The sequence below is a fragment of the Scleropages formosus genome, chromosome 10 (assembly GCF_900964775.1).
Source record: "Scleropages formosus chromosome 10, fSclFor1.1, whole genome shotgun sequence".
Classification (NCBI taxonomy): Eukaryota; Metazoa; Chordata; class Actinopteri; order Osteoglossiformes; family Osteoglossidae; genus Scleropages; species Scleropages formosus.
The window spans coordinates 20,306,120-20,324,660 of NC_041815.1; the positions used below are offsets into that span (position 1 = coordinate 20,306,120).

Below are 18,541 nucleotides of genomic sequence, written 5' to 3' on the forward strand. Positions count from 1 at the left end.
TTGTCACCCTTAAGTAACAATCAGATGAAAAGTTCATAATTAAGGCTATTAAGAATTTGTTACATGGAGTGGTTCATAATAACAAACGGGCGCTACTTTGCAACATGCATCAAAACATTGCGCTTCTACAGTGCTTGCGGGTGGAGCGCGTCAGCCCGAGAAAGGACAAAGACTTCCTTCTTTGCAGTCGGACTACGTTGCTGTTAAAGTGTCTCGTGTGTTACTGTATTTGGTTTTAATTTTTTGTTTTTACCCTTCTAACCATGACACCAAAGCGTAAATGTGATGCATCAAAGAAAAGTGAAACAATCACGATTGAAACTAAAGTGGAAATAAAGCGATCCGAAAAAGTGAAACACCAACAAACATTAGAAAAGAGAACATTAAATTTTTGTTTTGCACACGCATGCACACAGACACTCTATAAATACTGTAGTTGTCACGACCACCTCACCCAGCAGCTTCACTCGGAGCACTCGGCTATAAAAGACACTTTCTCCCAGTTGCGGAATCTCGCTCGACACAATTGTCCTGCCTTCTCAAACCTACCTCGCTTTGCTCTTCCAAGTCCTGTCCCTCATCCTTCCCCAGTCTCGTTCCATGTCTCTGACAACAACCGCCTGCCTCATCCCTCGACCACAATTTTGGATCCTTGCCTCTGCTCAGTTAGCCGATCGACCAACCATCACCTGACCATGAAAATACGCCTAGTCCTTCGTTTCTGAATAAACAATCCTACACTTGGGTCCAGCCTCCTCCGTGTTCTTTGTAGTAACATTTGTCTCTGTCTCTCTTACAAATACTGTAGTTACATTTATTATTACTGTACTGTTATATTAAAGATGTTAGTGTAGCTAGAAGTTATTTAATGTTTTTATGCATAAAAAGGTACACAGTGTACTATATACTAACACAAGCATTTGACAAACTGATGTTAGATACCCACCGTACCTAACTGTTCCAACTTTTGTCACAATCCGATTTAAAGACAGACTGAGGAACGGAACTCGTTCGTAATCCGGGGACTGCCTGTATATTAGATTATTGTTGCGGGGGAAAAAAACACGTGCTGCTATTCTAATAAATTGTGCCACAGTAGCACAGCAGATGACACCAATGCCTCACAGCTCCCAATTGCTTACTCTTACTGTAGGTCTGGGTCTTACTGAAGTTGTAGGGGGTTTGAATGTTTTCCCCATGTTTTCAATCCAAAGATGAAGAAGGCGATTGGTAAACCACTTCCATATTGTCCCTTGGCACCAAAAAACATACAAGTATTTAGAGATACATTTTTTAAAACTCCCTATCAATTCTACACACTACTTGTGTAATGTACTGTATGCTTGGGAGAGAAGCACCTGCTAAATACAAAGTAGAAGTTACTTTGAGTTGAAATAAACTCTGTGGCACTGATCCCAAACCTAAAAGGACCCTTTAAGTCCAGTTTTCCACAGTCAGCCCATTAATTCAGACATGATGCTGCACAATACAACAAAGGTGTGGGATGCAGATCATTGCTATACTATAAAAATGTAATGCTAAAGAATGAAAGTGTTATAGAATGACTGCAGCTTCATGGGAATGATTTGTAGTAATACATTAAGCCCTCATTTCACATCTTCAAAAAAGAATTGCACCTGGTATTTTGAAACAAGATGTTTTTTTTTTTTTTTGTATCTGTTTTAATATATTTGGATTAGTGTACTAGTACTTTTCCTAGTTTCCTACATATTGCTCTGTAAAAATAGAATAAGGATCTTGCAACCAGGAGCACTCTGAAACATTCCTACTTGTCTACATTGTCAAGAGAGTTTTATGTCATTGAACAACAAAGAGGTTGCAAACAAGGTGGCAGAGGGCAGTGGCCTACTGAGGAGACTACTAATGATTTAATGAAGGACAGTCTGGTAAGATTTGTCAGAAATTTCAGATATTCAGAAATTAAAATTATCTTTAACAAGTAGATTTTTTTCATTGCTGTTAATTTGTCACAAGAAATAGTTTAATGTATGGTGCCATGACAGCCACATTAGTGACAAGTGTTTCACTCTCTTGTGTCACTAAGGACGAGTCTCCCGCATGTGACTTGCTGAAAGCGAGTCCCATTCTGTTATTAGTTTTATCCTAATTTATTATTTAGTCTTAGAATCTGAGCAAGAAACCTTCTGGGAATTTGTCCTTGCCATATTGTGAAAAGAAAAAAAAAAAATACAATTAAATGTAATACATATCTAGAAGTGTATTAGAAAGAATGTGTAAGTAAAATTTTCTTACTGGGGGCACTTACAAGATTTCATACTACAGGAATCCCTCTGTTTTATGATGATTTCATCTTTACAACAAGTGTTCGTATTTATGTTCCCATGATGAGTCGTAACGTTTCGAAGCGGACACGCGCAGTGTCGCATTGTACGCTACAGAATAAGTTATTCAATAACAGTAATTCAGCTTAATAGCTTCTTCACAGGGGGCGCGTTATTCACACCTTGCGGACAAACATTGTAACTATATCCACACGGAGAAAAACGTGCACTTCGTTACATTTTCATTTTGTAGATTAGTTACCGATATATGAATCTTGTCTTGGTGGATCTTTTGGGATTTAATATTTATCGGGGGTTTAGGCATACTATTCAAACATCTGCAGCATGTAAAGGACACCAAAGTGAGGAAAATCATATCAGTTAATCAGTTATTGACTGTGAGGTATCATTTGGCATTAAAACGTACTGATCTGCTTTTCCGACAAACCTGCAGCACTGACTGCGCTCGCTGCATCTACCGCGTTATGCCGCTCGGAATTTGTCCTCGGAAGACCCTGTGTGACGTTTACTGCATCGATGGAGACCGGAAATCAAGCGCCGATGACGGCAGGAGACGAGGGCGTTAATACCGGCGCTGTAACCCTTGCTGTAAGACACGTCAGGTCGCGCTTTCCTGCGCTCGTTCACCGTCAGTTTGAACACAAGAGAAGCGCAGTGCGAGCGAGCACGCGTGCGTGCGCGCACGCATTCACGTCATTTCCTGTTTGTGTTCATGCGGAGCGGACAGGCCCTGCTGGAGTCTGGTGTTATAGGGTCAAACAGAAGGGATCGAAAGAGAAAGGGCGAAAGAAAGCAGTAAACAAAGCGGGCAGGAAAAGATGGAGGCGCGATGGTGAATGTGACGCGTCGGGAGAGAACCGAACAGTAAGTGTGAATCACAAATAAAGTGGAGGCCACAGCTAGGCGCAGTATTTTCAATTTTGTTCTTTTTTTGGAACCGGGACGGAGTGCGGACACGCCGGCGGCGGAGCTGCGGGGGGAAAAGACTAGGGCAGCCGCAGCGGCGCGTCCCGTCCGTATCGTTGTCTGAGTCAGTCAGTGTATCGTGTCTGTGAGGCGCGGGGGAAGACAAGCTGAGACAGCGACACGAGCTGCAGCGTGGGGGCTCGAGACCCGGGGCAGGTGAGAGGGGGCATTGACCCGGGGGGGGAAGAGGAGGAGGGGGAACTGTGTGTTGGGCTCTTTTTCGGAGCGGCCGAAGCGCTCCCGGCCCCTGCTCTCTCTCCTCACTCCACACACTCATTATTAATACAGCTGCGGTTAATATGGAACCGAACTGACCGCCGTGTGAGCGCGCGGAGACGATACACACGACACGGTGAGGCAGGTTAAGTTAACTCACTCAGCTGCGTGTTGTTGTGCTCCACCTCCCTCCAGCAGCCTCCCGGCCCATTTTTAACTGACATAGTGTGAATTTTTTTTTTTTAAGTTTTTTGTTTAATTTAGTAGTTTTTTTAAATAATAATAAAGTGAAATTCGGAGCCAGCCAGGCCAGGCCAGGCCGTACGTACGGAGCCCCAGTCGGTGTCACACCGTCGCTTGGCCCCCGCCTGCAGAGCCGGTAGAGCGGCGCCGTTCGCAGCAGCAGCTCGGTGCGCTGGACCGTCCTTCGTCCTTCCTGTAAAAATGATCCCCTTATGACAGGTTTCGTCATCATTCATTTATCATATTGTAGTTTATCATCAGCAGTTTTGTCGTCGTCGCTATTTTTGGTGATATTTTTCGAGTGTAAAGTTAAATATTTGCATCTCCAATAATGCGCACAGAGTTTTAATACATGATATTAAATATTAGCTTTTATGCCGTGATTTGCAGTCATAATGGCAAGACACGTCTGTTGGCTTCGGTTCCCCAACTGAGCAGCGGACCTGTGAGCCCCCGCCCCCCATGACCCCAGCAGTAAATATTACCATTATTGCACATTTAGCTTGTCCAGACTCACGTAGAAGTTGTGGTTCATGCCTTGGTGTAGCACTTGCCCTGTCCCGAATTTCTGGTCAGCAGGTGGCGTAGTGTGAAATGTTTTGCAGGCTGCTGCCAGTTTGAATCGCACTCCTGCAGAAATACCGTTGAACAAGGTAACTACTCTGAATTGCTACAGTAAGAATTCTGGGAAGTTATAATTGGTAATATAAACTTGGCCAATATGGCAAGATGCCTTGAACAAAGGTGTCTACTAAATAAATATACCCTAGTAAGATGCTTGTTGTTGTTATCTTGCACTTTGGTTGCCAAGGAGATGAGATACTGAAGCAGAGTTTTGTGGTGGATCCTTTGCATAGCTGTAGCTGTGCAGAGTTTCCAACCAACACACAGGGCAAGAGGGAAGCAAAACACAGAAGCCTCCACAGATATGTTGGGCAGATGTGAAAGGTGATTCTGCTGAAGGAGACATTGTATCTGTAGTTTTTTTCCAGTCTTCTCTCTCATGAGCGGTGCATTTTAGTGGGGAGAGCAATCAATCACTTCCCTTTGCAGTTTAACATACACTATGCTTATCTTTTCTCACCTCACTTGGTCTTGTGAGCTCTGCTGCTACTTGTTTTTTCATAGCTGTGGTTAGATTCAGAGTTGGTCCTTGAATTACTCCTCAAGTTCCACGAGCAGACTCACCGGACGGCGATTTGTGGAAGCAGGAGCGCAAGGCCTTGGCTCAGTAGCATCAGGGATTGAACAGCATGTTGCATTCTCGAGGTTGACAGGTGGTTGACAAAGCTTCAAAGCATCACTAAAATGGTAGTGGATAAAACGCTTGAATTGAGCTCACGATTATTCTCGACTGGAGCTTTCTCGATTGTATGAAATCAAGTTAAGTTGAATGTGCTCAACAGTTTCAGTATCTGTAATGTTTGGGTAAAAATGTATTTATGCATTTCCTTTTTGTCCTGAAAATGCAAAAATATTAAATTGCTTGACTTAGGATCTTTAACTTATTTCTAAATACTACTCAATTTCTAAGTATTTATTTCTTCCTAAAATATGGGCTAACATACCAATCTGAATGAAGTGGAAAAGTTTCAGCTAATTTGCCAACACATGGCAATTGCAAACGGCAAATGCCGCCTTGAGTGGATTTCAGTTTGATAGAAAGGGTTTTTCTTTTCACCTCTCCAATACTGAAGGTTTACTAAAGTGTGTAATGCAGTCCATGAAGCTTTTATGTGCTATTAAGTAATTTACAGCGAAAAGGTGAGCTATTCAAACTTCTTATGATGCTTATATTTGGTATTCGTGAATTTTGTGTGGTTTGCAGGGTGAAAGAAGATGTAGAAGCTGCAGGTGAGCACCAGCACCCTGGTCTTGGTTCTTTACAGGGCTTTACACAGTGTCATAAAGCAAGTGGACTCAACACATTTTGTGTTCCTATTGACCCAGGCATGTGCATGAGGTATCCTGGTTCTCTGGCGGAAGAGGCTTTCTTCCCACTCGCTTTCCGTGCCTCCCTTTGAGTTACTCTTCTTGTTGCTGCCGCTGCCAGTGCTAGGGAGTCCCTCCCTGCTCAGCTGTCTGGGTTGCTGAAATTTATGCTGCATTTATTAATTAATTTCTTTTGTCCGGAGTGGCATGCAACTTCTAAGTGCACTTCACCAACAGAGAAACAAATGGAGACATGCACTTACGAAAGTGCGGTCAGTCTAATACTGCTATTTACGCCAGTGCACATTACAGGAGCCCCTTCCCTACTGTGTCACATTAAGCTAAGACTTTTACAGTAGCAGTAGGATGTAAAAGGTGGTAACTTAAGCATGTTTTTTCACAATTACAAAATCTACTCGCCTTCTCTGTGTAAAATACCTTTGTTTTCAAATTAAGCATTGGAGAACGTCAGTGAAGGGATCTGAAATTGACAGAACATTTAAGTTCAGAAGAATGCTTCAAAGGAATCCTGTCCCTTTTTTGCATCAGTGATGCAGGTTCCTGTATTATATTTTACGGATTAGCAGAATTTGTAAATGTGTATGAACGTTGGCAGGAAAACCAGATCGTTGACGTACAAAGAATGAATGGCTCTGGAATGAATTTTGATGGTTTTGTGCGAGCCAGCGTTCATTGGCTGAATAGAGGTTTTAATCGGTGTAGACCCCTCGGGGGTGGTGTTGTTGCAGTCGGATTCATCCGATGGAGTTGAGAAGGCAGCATCCCGAACAGGTGCTGCGCTGTCTCATTGAAAACTACTGTGATTCTTGTGTCCCCAAAGAACAGTAACCCTTAGCAACCAGTAATGTTACCACGTACAGTCTCTTTCTTGTGTGGTTTTGTCCAGTTGGGATAACATCTGCCCCAGCCTGTTTCATTTTGTCACTTAATATGTTGCATGTATCCATTGCCTTGTGATAGTGTGCAGACTTAAATCATGTTGTTTAACTTATTAATGTATGTATTCCTCCCTTTGTCTTCTCTCTTCAGCTGTCATCAATCATTACACTTACCTGCTGCCCCTGTTGTGACAATTCCCTGACCTTGTAACATCCCTGCCCCAGCATGAATGAAGTCAGTGTTGTGAGAGAGGGCTGGCTCCACAAGAGAGGTGAGTAAAATTTTCTTTGTTATAATGTCTATAGTTTTCTTAAAACTCGGGATGCCAACATGTTCTATAATAACATGGTTGAATGCCGTACGTGGGTGTGTCCATTTTCAGGTGAGTACATTAAGACATGGAGGCCTCGATACTTCATTCTGAAGAGTGATGGCTCCTTCATTGGCTACAAAGAGAAACCGGAGACATCTGACCTCATTCAACCCCCCCTCAACAACTTTTCGGTGGCAGGTAAGTCGCTCTGTGTTATAGATGTGACAGGTAGGATGTAGTGGGGAAAATCTTGGCAGCTTTCTTGTACCCTTCCCCATTTGCGGTAATTTCTTGCCAGTTGTTTGAAAAACTCCCTGGCTCATTACAGAATGCCAGCTGATGAAAACTGAGCGGCCTCGCCCCAACACTTTTGTCATCCGCTGCCTGCAGTGGACCACAGTCATTGAACGCACCTTTCACGTGGACAGGAGTGAGGAAAGGTGAGGTGGTCATGCAGGTTGAGGGCAGGCCAAGTGGAAAACATGGGGAGGAAGTGATGGAACAATGGACAAGAGCCCATTCAAGGCAAGGTCTTGGAGGTTTCCATTCTGTGCCGTAAAGTGCATCCTGTGGGGAGCCGATTGATTGGACAGCAGTACTGAGTCATGGCTCGTTGCTGTCATTCACACATGCTGCAACCCACCAAACCATTTTACAAGAGTGGAGTCACAGTTGTCATAGAGGTTATACAGGCTCATGTAAGGAGGAGTTTGATGGCTGTTTTCCCAAACGAAAATAAATTACAAAGTTTTATGTGTCTGCAGAACATATACAGCACCTCTCCAGCAGTCAGTGTTGTCACATCCTCCCCATTTTCTCTCTTTCTGGCACAGGGAAGAATGGATGCAGGCCATCCAAGCAGTGGCCAACAGCCTGAAGACACAGGAGGTAGATGAGCCCATGGAAATCAAGTTTGGCTCTCCCAGTGACCCCAGTGGGATGGAAGAGATGGAGGTGTCCATATCTAAGTCCCGACCCAAAGTGGTAAGTCAAAGTCAATTTTGTCATTCCCACAATATTTCTAGGAGATACATAGGAGTGAAATGGTGTTTCTCCTGGACCACAGTGTGAACATAGAGAACATATATAGAGGACAACATATACCTATATCAAGTGCAATTATATGTTCAGTCTAATAATAAACAAATAATAAAATGGAGATAGTGCAAAAGTGTTTAAGAATATGTAATATAGATGTGGAATGTATTAAATAAGGTTTCAGCAGAGCAGTGCTTTTATGCATGGCATAAAAAAGACATGCTGTTAATTATTGCTGCCTTTTCAGAGGCAGCATAGTGGTTAAGGAGAGCAGACTTGTAGTTGGAAGGTAGCCTGTTTTTGATCCAGCAGAGACCCTGCTGCAGTTCCCCTGAGAAGGTACCAAAACTACCTTAATACAGCAGTCAGATTGGAAAATTTATCTTAAATTTATGTCTTGGTTAAATAGCCAATGCTGCAGCAGTTTGAATCTGTCCTGCATGATGATTCCCCCCCCCATTAGTTCTTACTAGTCATATTGAGATGTTAGGATGATGATCCTTGTGGTCTTTTCTTGCATTGTAGACAATGTGTGACTTTGACTACCTTAAGCTGCTTGGAAAGGGCACTTTTGGCAAGGTGATCCTGGTTAGAGAGAAGGCAACAGGGATGTACTACGCCATGAAGATTTTGCGCAAAGATGTCATCATTGCAAAGGTTGTGTATTTACCTTTACGTTGCTTAATTTAGCAGACATTTCTCTAAAGCGACTTCCAGTGAACACTGCATTGTCATCAGGCCACACCTTAATCACCAAGGTGACTGACATTGCTATGTACAGTACTTACAATGCGTCACTCATCCATACATCAGTGTCACTCACAGTATGGGTGAACCTGAACAGCATGTCTTTGGACTGTGGGAGGAAAGTGGAGGAAACCCTCACAAGCAAAGGGAGAACATAAAAACTATTTTTACATTTTTGACAATATCCTTTGGTTGGTTCCTTTCTGAACCAATAGAAAAACATCATCTTCTGTCCTTTAGGTTTTGTCTGCATTCTATGAAGCAGGGAAAGACTTGTAGTTGCTCACTTTCGTTGCATCTTTGGTGTGTGTATCTTAAAGGAAGTGTTTCTTTTGGGATTTTTTTTTTAAACTTGTTTCTGTGAGGAGAGTTGAAAGTAAAAATACCATTTGTGTCCTCAGGATGAGGTAGCGCACACAGTGACTGAGAGCAGAGTTCTTCAAAACACAAGGCACCCTTTCCTAACAGTAAGTATCCTCACTAAGTGGACCACAATTTGGACCTTTTTGAATGTTCTTTTTCATGTGATCATCCCACTTACAAGCATGTATTTCAGATGGACTTCAGCTATTTTTTTTTTTTTATCCTGCCAGTACCTATTTTTTAATACCTTTGTTCAAAGTATCATAATGTGAAGTTTGCACATTTTATAAGCATTTACAGGGGTACGGGGTAACAGACATATGAGAATTGGACAATGAAATACTGTGCAGCAGTTAACTGTCAGTTAATATGTCGATCTTGTTTTACCAGGATCAGTGTCACAGTCAAGTGAATATTAAGTGAGTTGTCTTTATACTGTTGAAACTGACTGACATCGCGGCATGTTTTGTCTCCCACTTAGACACTTAAGTATGCTTTTCAAACTCATGACCGACTTTGTTTCGTGATGGAGTATGCCAACGGAGGAGAGGTGAGTCTCTCTGGTTCAGTTTCTCTGACACACGCGCACACAGACCAAAAGTGAACCTTTAAAACATAACAAAAGTGAATTTCTCTTCAGCTATTCTTCCACCTGTCACGAGAGCGGGTGTTCACAGAGGACCGAGCACGTTTTTATGGTGCAGAGATCGTATCGGCACTTGAGTACCTACACTCACGGAATGTCGTCTACAGGGACCTCAAAGTGAGTTTTGTGTATCTGGGTAAACAAGGCTTTTGATTTGCCTTCCCTCTTGTTTTGAGTGCTGTTTTTAACCCCACTTCCCTGAATTCTCTTATCTCTCCTGCACTTCAGTTGGAGAATCTCATGCTTGACAAGGACGGCCACATAAAAATCACAGACTTTGGCCTTTGTAAAGAGGGCATCACAGATGAGGCCACCATGAAAACCTTCTGTGGAACTCCAGAATACTTGGCCCCAGAGGTAAGTTTTTTTTTTTTTTTTTTTAACACACTCCATGTGATATACCTGTCATCACCTATACACAGATGCTGTGAGTAACGTAGCAAGTAAGCAATGTAATGGTCATTAGTTTTATCTTTCCCTGTTACACCTGCTTCTCCCCCCTCCCCAGGTACTGGAGGACAATGATTACGGACGGGCTGTGGACTGGTGGGGGCTAGGTGTGGTTATGTATGAGATGATGTGTGGCCGGCTGCCCTTCTACAACCAAGATCACGAGCGCCTATTTGAGCAGATCCTAATGGAAGACATCCGCTTCCCACGTAACCTGTCCCCTGAAGCCCAAGCGCTGCTGGCTGGCCTGCTCAAGAAGGACCCAAAGCAGAGGTGGGCATAGATAGGGCGTGAAGCATTATCTCCCAGAAAAGAAACTGATGTACTGTAGCTTTGAGTATAAATAAAATTTGAATTGATGTTGAAGTGTGTTGGTCCATTCATTGGGAGATTCCTTCTCATGTCCTTTGCATATAGTGAAGCACATTTCTTTCAGCGTTAGGATTGTAACCAAGTGTGACCTTAGTCATAGTGACTCTTATGTTATTTGATAGGCTTGGAGGCAGCCCTGATGATGCTAAGGAAGTGATGAGACACAAGTTCTTCATATCCATCAACTGGCAAGATGTCCTGCAGAAGAAGGTGAGAAATTAAATCGTATGGGTGGGGGGAAAAAAAATGAGACCGGGTTTAGTGGTTCAGTGTTGTCACCTGTTCTTTATTTCTTCAGCTGATCCCGCCCTTCAAGCCCCATGTGACGTCTGAAACAGACACACGTTACTTTGACGACGAGTTCACAGCACAAAGCATCACAGTTACACCCCCAGATAAATGTAAGTGTGAGGTTGTTTGTATGGAGTCATGGCTTGTTGGAAAGCAGTGCAAGTAACAAGGGCTTGGGGAATCGCTCTTAATTGTTGCATATGTTGACACACCCTCCATATTGTCTGTTTTATTACAGATGGCAACCTGGACTGTGAAGAATCAGACCAGCGCACCCACTTTCCCCAGTTCTCCTATTCCGCCAGCATACGGGAGTGACATTCTCTCTCACACGCACGCACACGCAAGGTGGGGGAGCCAGAAACATAACTACCCCCATCTCCCACATGCATCGACTCTCACCAGCAGTGACTCTAAATAAATGGGAAAGAAGCGGTTAACGCACAGCGCCTCAGAAGCCGTGGACAGTAGCGAGTGGAGAGCCAGTCCGCTCCAGGCCCAACGCTACATAGCAACGGCGCATCACCTCGCCAACAGCACATGGCCAATGCCAGTCAGTGGCAGTGGGTGAGCCAGCATGCACCAGCCAATACTCCCAGAGAATGCAGCTGCAAAATCCCACCTTGAAGCATTTCTTTTTTTTTTTTTTTTTTTAAAGAACTCACCAAAAAATGCAGGGGGGGGAAACATTTTTCCCCATTCTGATTAAGGTTTTAAAAGCCATATTTCAGGTTTTTTTTTTTGGTTTTTTTTTTTTTTAAATGATCAAGTGCTCTTTCTGGAAATAGCTGTTACTATTCGTATTGAAATATTCTTCAGATGATATGGAGAGGCAAATGTCCTGAGAATCAGCGTGGCCATTTCTCTTCTGCGTGTGTGCGTGTGAGAGAGATTTTGTAAAGGAGTGCATGAGGGAAGGGGGAAAGCAGTACATGGAAAGTTTGAGCTTTAAAGGGAATAAATGCCATGAATAGAGCTGTTGTAATGAGAATACCCTCTAGCATAATTAATTTCAGGACTGATATGTCCCCCCAAACTTGTTTTACATAGTCTGAGAAGGAAGTGGGAAGGGGGGGGGTGGAAAAAAGATGACCTCAGTTTTTACTTGGCAGAAGTTAACTTCACGTGTTATTAGGGTAGGTGTTACACTTCTGAATAAGAATGTTTGTTAGAATTTGGCAACTGTATCTTCAGGATTTTGAGCAGTTTGAAATATGCATGTAAAAAGTTTTTTTTGGGGGAAAATCAGTATTCAATGTTTTGCTTGTCGATGAATATTGAGTCAAGCAAGCGAACCTGTATCTTTGTGACAAGGTTGGTACTTGCTTAGAAATCACTGTTTTCTAAAGTCTCATTTGAAACGGGCACTTATAAATACTGTAACAGCTCTTGGCCGATTAAAAATGTATGGCAAACCTTTTTTTTTGGCTAATTTATTACCAAAACTTCTATTCTATTTTTATAATGCACAAATTCACATTTAAATTTAATTCATTTAGCAGATGCTTTTCTCCAAAGTGACATACAGCTCAGAGAAAATACAATTTGTGCATTACATGAGGAGAGAGTTTGGTGCATAAAGTGGAAAGAAACAATGTTCATCGCACAAGCAGGTGCATAAAACTGAGTAGAGGAATCCTGATCACCTTCCTACAATTTTTTTTTTTTCTTTTTTCTTTTTAAAAAGGTACACAAACTCACAAATTCACCCACTAGAATCTTCTCGAAAATGCATTTCTTTCGTTCCAATGCCATTCACATGAAATCAAACCCCAAAGACCTGTTTCAAAACGGTGTGAAATTTGTGCAACATTTTCAGGAGGCAGAATAGTGGTTATGACTATAACCTTCTAAGCTGATGGTCCCTGGTTTGAATCATGTGAGCCTTGATCAAGGTACTTGCTACGACCTGATACAGTGAAAATGTCCTGTTGTGTAAACAGGTGCATCATTGTAAGAACATGATGTATAAACTCAAGTTCTCTTGGAGTAAGTTTGCGTAGCTGAATAAAAGTTAACGATTAACGTTCTGTATTTTAGTGTCCACTGGGAGGCGCAAGATTCACCCATGTGCATTTTAACCATAAGTCCGGAGCCCCAGTTCTATTTAGTTATTTCAGTGATTTATTTGGCAGACCCTTCTCTCCAAAGCGACGTGCAATGATTATTGACCAGTATTCAGCTGACACCTTTATCCAAGGTGACTTACTATGCTCGATGCGCTACACGTATTCAGCAATTGGTGTGACTCAGGGGTGCGATCAGGATCTCACACACACGCACACAAATACAGGTGATCTGGAGGCACCACTTCAAACACAGCTCTTTTAACAGCTGGTAGCGTAGTGCCTTTGGACCCAAAGGTTGCAGGTTCGAGCCTCACCTCCAGCTGTAGTACCCTTGAGCAAGGTACTTACCCTGAATTGCTCTAGTAAAAAAAAAAAAAAATACCCAGCTGTATAAATGGGTAAATAATTGTAACCTTAACACTGTAAGTCGCTTTGGAGAAAAGCGTCAGCTAAATGAATAAATGTAAATGACAGGGGGAGGAAACCCACGCGAACCGAGTGGGATTTGAACCTATATCCGAATGCGCAGCCCAGCTGTGTTAGGATTCAAAATTTACCCGCTGCGTCACCGTGCTTTTTTCATTGTGAGCAGAACCTCGGAAGAACTCCAAAACATACCGCTGGATTATAGTAAAATAAGACTGTAAGGGAAACTTTTTTTTTTTTTAATTAAAAGTGACCCACCTTCAAATTGAATACAATACTTGTCTGGTAGGGTTATTAAAGAGTTTTTATTTTGTTTACCATTTTTACATAGTGGGAGAATGAGAAAAGGGCGTTTGGACTGGAGGAGAAGAATGAGCTTTTGAAGCTAACGTGGTGATAGGTCTGTTTTCCCCTGGACAGTGGTATAATAGCGAAAATATGCAGATTATTACAACTGTCCAAGAAGTCCCGCTCATTTCACTCGTTTGCTCAGGCGCATCATTATTCACCCTGGTACGTACGGCATAATAATAATAATTATAATGATAAAACATTTCTCCAGCGTGTAGTGTGTTCGTCATACTATCCTGTTTTGCACGCACACCACTAACAAGTTTCAATGACGTGAGCTCTCTGTTGACCCCTTTAGAGGTACTTTTTTCCAGCTACCAATTAAGTAATCAGAGGAGTTTATTAGCTGCCATGGAAACAAAGGAAGAGTTGGATTTTTTTTTTTTGTTCTTTCTTTTTTCTTTTTTTTTTTTTAGTTTGTGCGCAAGTGGAGGGTTGTGATCGGAACTTCTCTCCTCCCTGCAGAGTCGTCATGGCCCAAATGAGCTTCTGCGACTCCAGGCCCGCGGACCTACACAAGAAGGTGAGCAGAAGGTCCGATGGACTTGGTAGAAAAATGAAGATGACGCTTAAAACGCCACTTGATGCTTAGTTAGTTTGTGACCCGCAATTACCCGAAACGGAACGCCTGCTGCTCAGTGCCTTTCCGTGGGCCAATAAAGTCAATTCACGGCTTAATCGCACGAATTTGTTTAGGAAAAAAAAAATCAGAATAAACTAGTTTCTGAACGATTTTATTCACCTTTTGTAAAGCAGCTTTAAAAAAAAAAAAAAAGGCACCGATTCCCGAAAAGAAATGTCCGATTCACCTGAGCCCTGACTAAATGGAAAAATACTATAAAACTAAATCTGAAAATATTTATTTCTAGTAACCATACGTGTGAGGGCTGAAATCAGCCTAAAACTTTAATAAACTCGCTTTGAAAGCTGTACGGCTCTTACTCCAAGTGTCGCTCGGGCCTTGATGCTGCTGTGCTGTGCTGTGTACCTGCGCACGTGAGCCCGTCCGTCCACTCAGCGTGTCGCGTGTCCCGCGCAGGCGGAGGAGAAGCGCGCTCCGCTGCGCACCTGGGCTAATGCCTGCATCCCGAAGGAGCGCCGGCCGCCCGCCGACAGCGACGAGACCAGGGGGGGGCACTGCAAGGCGGAGCCGGAGCGCAGATGGGTGAGAACGCCACGGTTAGAGAGACACCCCCCACCCCCCCGTGTAGCCTCGGCTGTGTCTCTTGTTTGCGCCCTCAGACACGTTGCTTTAGTTTACAAACTGGCCACTCCTGTGCTGTCAGCACTATTTCCAAGTAATATTGTGTGGTTCATATGAAATGCTTTTATTTTCATGATTAGCTTCTTAAGTGTTTTGTTATGAATACTGCTTTACTTTCCTGATGCTTTTATCCCGTTGACTTGGTGTCAGTCAAGCAGGTTAACAATGATCTGCCCATTTATACAGCAGGGTTGTCTTACTGTATCAGTAGATCAGCAGGGTATTGTGCTCAAAGGCTCTGTGGCAGGAGCTGCACTTGAACTCGGAGCCTTCAGATTTCAGGGTGATGATTTCAAGGTGGGGTTAATGGTGGTGATGGTTCTAGGAGCCTGTACCTGGAGATGGCCCACAAAAAATTCCAGTGGTAATTCATTAATATGGGGGGGGGGGGGCAGTGTTCCTAGTTACACCCCTGATTCCAATGATGACACTACCTGCTGCTCCTGAAAAGACATGCACAAAAACAGTATGTTACCCCATCTGGAGGAATTAAGATTATTTTGCTGTTGGAAATCACTTGTGGCTTCCCTTTGCAAGTTGGACTGATTTATAGTGGTGGTGCTTTCTGCTTCAGGCCAGAAGGCTTCCTGTGTCTGCAGAGGATGGGATCATTATGGACTATGCAGAGCAGCAAGGAGCTGTGCCAACAGGTCTGTGTATGGCTGAATATGTTGTCCTATCAGTGTCACGGTGACCTGGTTCTGACTGATCTTTTACGACTGTAATCCCTGTGCATTTGTGTCTCCGTGTGCGCAGGTGGGCGTGAGGAGGTGGCTTTGCTTCTGTGTCTGCGTGGACTGCATAGTCTACAAGTGCTGGTGCCGAGCCTGCTGCATCATGAGATGGAGGTTACCATGGAAAAGCTGGGCCTCATCTATGATAAGACATACGCATGGGACATCTTTTCAGACATGATGGTAATATCCTAGTACAGGAAAGCCATAAGTAGTAACGTAGCGAAAGGTACTTCAGAAAGCATCTTCTGGTAAATGTTGGTGCTTCTGTACATTGCCACTGCTGGTTTCAATGAGCTCCTCCACCTCTACCAGCGCAACCAGTCACAATACACCTTCCCTAGTGCTGAGCTCCCACGACCCTTCACTGACAGTACGCGTGCAATTCTGGTGGATTGGCTCATCCAGGTTCATGTGAGTGTCGCTCTTCACAACTGGTCTAACTTGTCTCTTTGCTGTCTGAGATTTGCAATTCATGGAATGAACCCTGTACCCTTGCCTTCCAAGGAGGTATTTCATTTCTCAGAGGAGACTCTCTACCTTGCTGTCCATTTGCTGAACCGGGCATTACGCCAGATCAAAGTGTCCATCTCCAACTTGCAGCTACTGGGTGTGGTTTGTCTCTTTTTGGCAGGAAAGAAGGAAGAGTGCTTACTGCCAGAGGTACCAGGACACCCTCTTTCCTTTTTAAAAACTCTCCATTTCATAACTTCCTCAGTGATCATAACATTTGTTCTATGCTGTGTGGGTTTTTGTAGGTCTCTGAGCTTTGCTACCTAATGGAGAATGGCTATAGCAAAAAGCAGCTTCTTCGCATGGAACGCCGAGTTCTTTGTGAGCTCAAGTTTGACCTCTCGCATTGTCCACCCCTGCACTTCCTGTTGATTTCAGCCAGCATTGCCCGCTGCAGTGACAAGGTTTGAGACCTGCTCCTTTTGTCTTCCTGCTAGTTTGGATGTCTCTGGAGCAGGGGGGGAAAAAAAAAATCACCTGTCGCTCTTCCAGGTGGTCTGGATGGCTCGATACCTACTGGAGCTTTCATTGTTGGAAAGCCAATGTGTGGTTTTCCAGCCAGCGGAGTTGGCAAGTGCTGCTCTCTGCCTAGCGCGTAGAGTACTGCAGGAGCCTCCCACTCCTGAGGGTGAGACAGCCTGGTGCATTGCTTCCAGTCTCAATGTCTGCAGGTGAGCTGCACCTCATACTTGGGACTGCAAGGCTGGTGCTGTAAAGTACTGCTTATTTTACCATTTGAAATCAGCCATGTCTCCAAACTGCTTGGAGACCTTCACGCTACAGCATGATCCTCTTCTAGCGCAGTTAGCCTGGTAGAGCATTCATGATCCTCTCTGTATCACACTATCAATGTAGCATCTGCAGGTCTGACTAACGCTAACCTTTTTAAGAAGCAGTTATGCAATGGCCCCTGTACCCTGGGTAATTATATTCCTACGCAGCAGGGCAGTGCCAGTGTGGTGCTACTGAATCTCCCCATTGAAACCAGTGCATGCCAAGACTGACTTGAGTAGCTGTTGTAGCTACTGAACTAAATATTAAGTTTTATTCTGAAGGCTCTTTGTGTTCTGTGTTCGAAGTAACCCCCCGAAACAAATTCTTTTCTAGCGAGCCCACTCGGCAGAGGATAATGCAGATCCTTGCAGTGGCAGCAGCGAGGGCGGAAGGGCAGGATACCCGCGCTTCCCTGATCAAGTTCTCCACTGCTGAGACGCTGCATGTCAGCAGCCACCCTGCCCTGCGTAGTGCCCCTCACCTGCTGGGGTTGCACTGTCCCCCGACCCGAGCGCAAATGCGGGAGGGTGCGATGTGACGGGGAGGAGAAGCCCGGTTGTACGGAGAGAGACTTGAGCCTGCGTCCGAGTCAAGGAAACGTCTCCTGTCACCGCGGTGTAGTGGGACTCTCCTCGACCTAATGGTACAAGCCTGACAGAGGCTGAATTTTCAGCGCTTGCCATGGAATGTCCATTGCTAGGTTACACAAATTTTTTTTTTTTTTTTTTTTTTTGGATATTGCACTTCTTTTGTGAGCAAACCAGCTGCTTGCAAAGATGACCACTGGTATTTTCCTGTTAACTTCTTATATTCTGGACAGAAAATGACTCCGTCAAGCTCCGCAGCGAGAGAAGCCGGGGTGTGTTCTGTTTTCTGAATGCCTTGACCTAAAATCAAGGGGTGAAGTTGAGCGACTATGGTTCATCTGCTGCCCTGCAAATGCTAGAGGAGTGTTACTGTACGCAAGCACTTTGACACTTGGTTTTAAGTGTTCCACACTTCTAACAAAAAAAAAAAATCTTAGATTTTTGTAAGTGATTTTTTTAAATGTTGGAATTTAAAAAAAAAAATTGTCGTCTGCAAAACATTAAAATTGAACTTTTTTTGCAAGACCCGGTTGCTAGCTCTTTTACTTTCACGGCCACCTCAAGATACATCTGCATCTTTAGATTAGCGTTATGTGTTTGTATACGTGGAACATTCCAACAATTTGTGATGTGATCTTAACTTTACACGTTGTATGGGGGGGAGGGGGGGGCGCCGAAATAAATGGTCTATTTTGCTTTAAACCAATGACAGTTTAACCCCCCCCCCCCCAAAAAAAGTGCTTTATTCCGAAGGTGGCGGCTGTCCACGCGCTCTGGGGGCTGCTCTCAGGCGTCCGCTCACTGCTCGGGACATGTGCGCCTCGCGGACGGGCGCCGCCTCCGCCTCGCTCCACTCACATGTCGCGGCACACCCGCGAAGCTCATTGGTGGAAGGGCGCACGCAGACGTTAGCGTGTTTCGGCGCAGCCACGTGAAGCCCAACAGCTGACGGAACGGTTTGAATGACAGGCTTGTCGCGCGCGTGAGAAGCGGGAGCCACAGGCTGCTTGCGCGACGGGTAT

At 44.0% G+C, this 18,541-nt stretch overlaps 2 protein-coding genes across 3 annotated transcripts; both read left to right on the forward strand.

The window, feature by feature from the left end:
* Positions 1-2,957: 2,957 nt before the first annotated feature.
* On the forward strand, positions 2,958-11,490 carry akt2 (v-akt murine thymoma viral oncogene homolog 2). 2 transcript variants are annotated; one of them, XM_018740429.2, is made up of 14 exons: positions 2,958-3,188; positions 6,732-6,852; positions 6,964-7,092; positions 7,223-7,334; positions 7,728-7,878; positions 8,458-8,589; positions 9,081-9,146; positions 9,524-9,592; positions 9,683-9,805; positions 9,917-10,045; positions 10,197-10,411; positions 10,633-10,720; positions 10,809-10,911; positions 11,040-11,490. In XM_018740429.2, the coding sequence occupies exons 2-14, from the start codon at positions 6,807-6,809 to the stop codon at positions 11,117-11,119; spliced, it is 1,443 nt and encodes a 480-aa protein (XP_018595945.2). In that variant the 5' UTR covers positions 2,958-3,188; positions 6,732-6,806; the 3' UTR covers positions 11,120-11,490. The 2 variants fall into 2 exon arrangements, with proteins under 2 accessions (XP_018595945.2, XP_018595946.2); XM_018740430.2 differs by lacking the exon at positions 2,958-3,188 and adding an exon at positions 3,209-3,446.
* Positions 11,491-13,332: 1,842 nt separating this feature from the next.
* On the forward strand, positions 13,333-18,038 carry ccnp (cyclin P). Its single transcript, XM_018740409.2, has 11 exons — positions 13,333-13,513; positions 13,628-13,809; positions 14,113-14,170; positions 14,687-14,812; positions 15,486-15,561; positions 15,668-15,828; positions 15,961-16,059; positions 16,153-16,308; positions 16,404-16,562; positions 16,651-16,829; positions 17,266-18,038. Exons 3-11 carry the CDS (start codon positions 14,120-14,122, stop codon positions 17,468-17,470), a joined length of 1,212 nt encoding a protein of 403 aa, XP_018595925.1. The 5' UTR covers positions 13,333-13,513; positions 13,628-13,809; positions 14,113-14,119; the 3' UTR covers positions 17,471-18,038.
* The last annotated feature ends 503 nt before the right edge of the window (positions 18,039-18,541 follow it).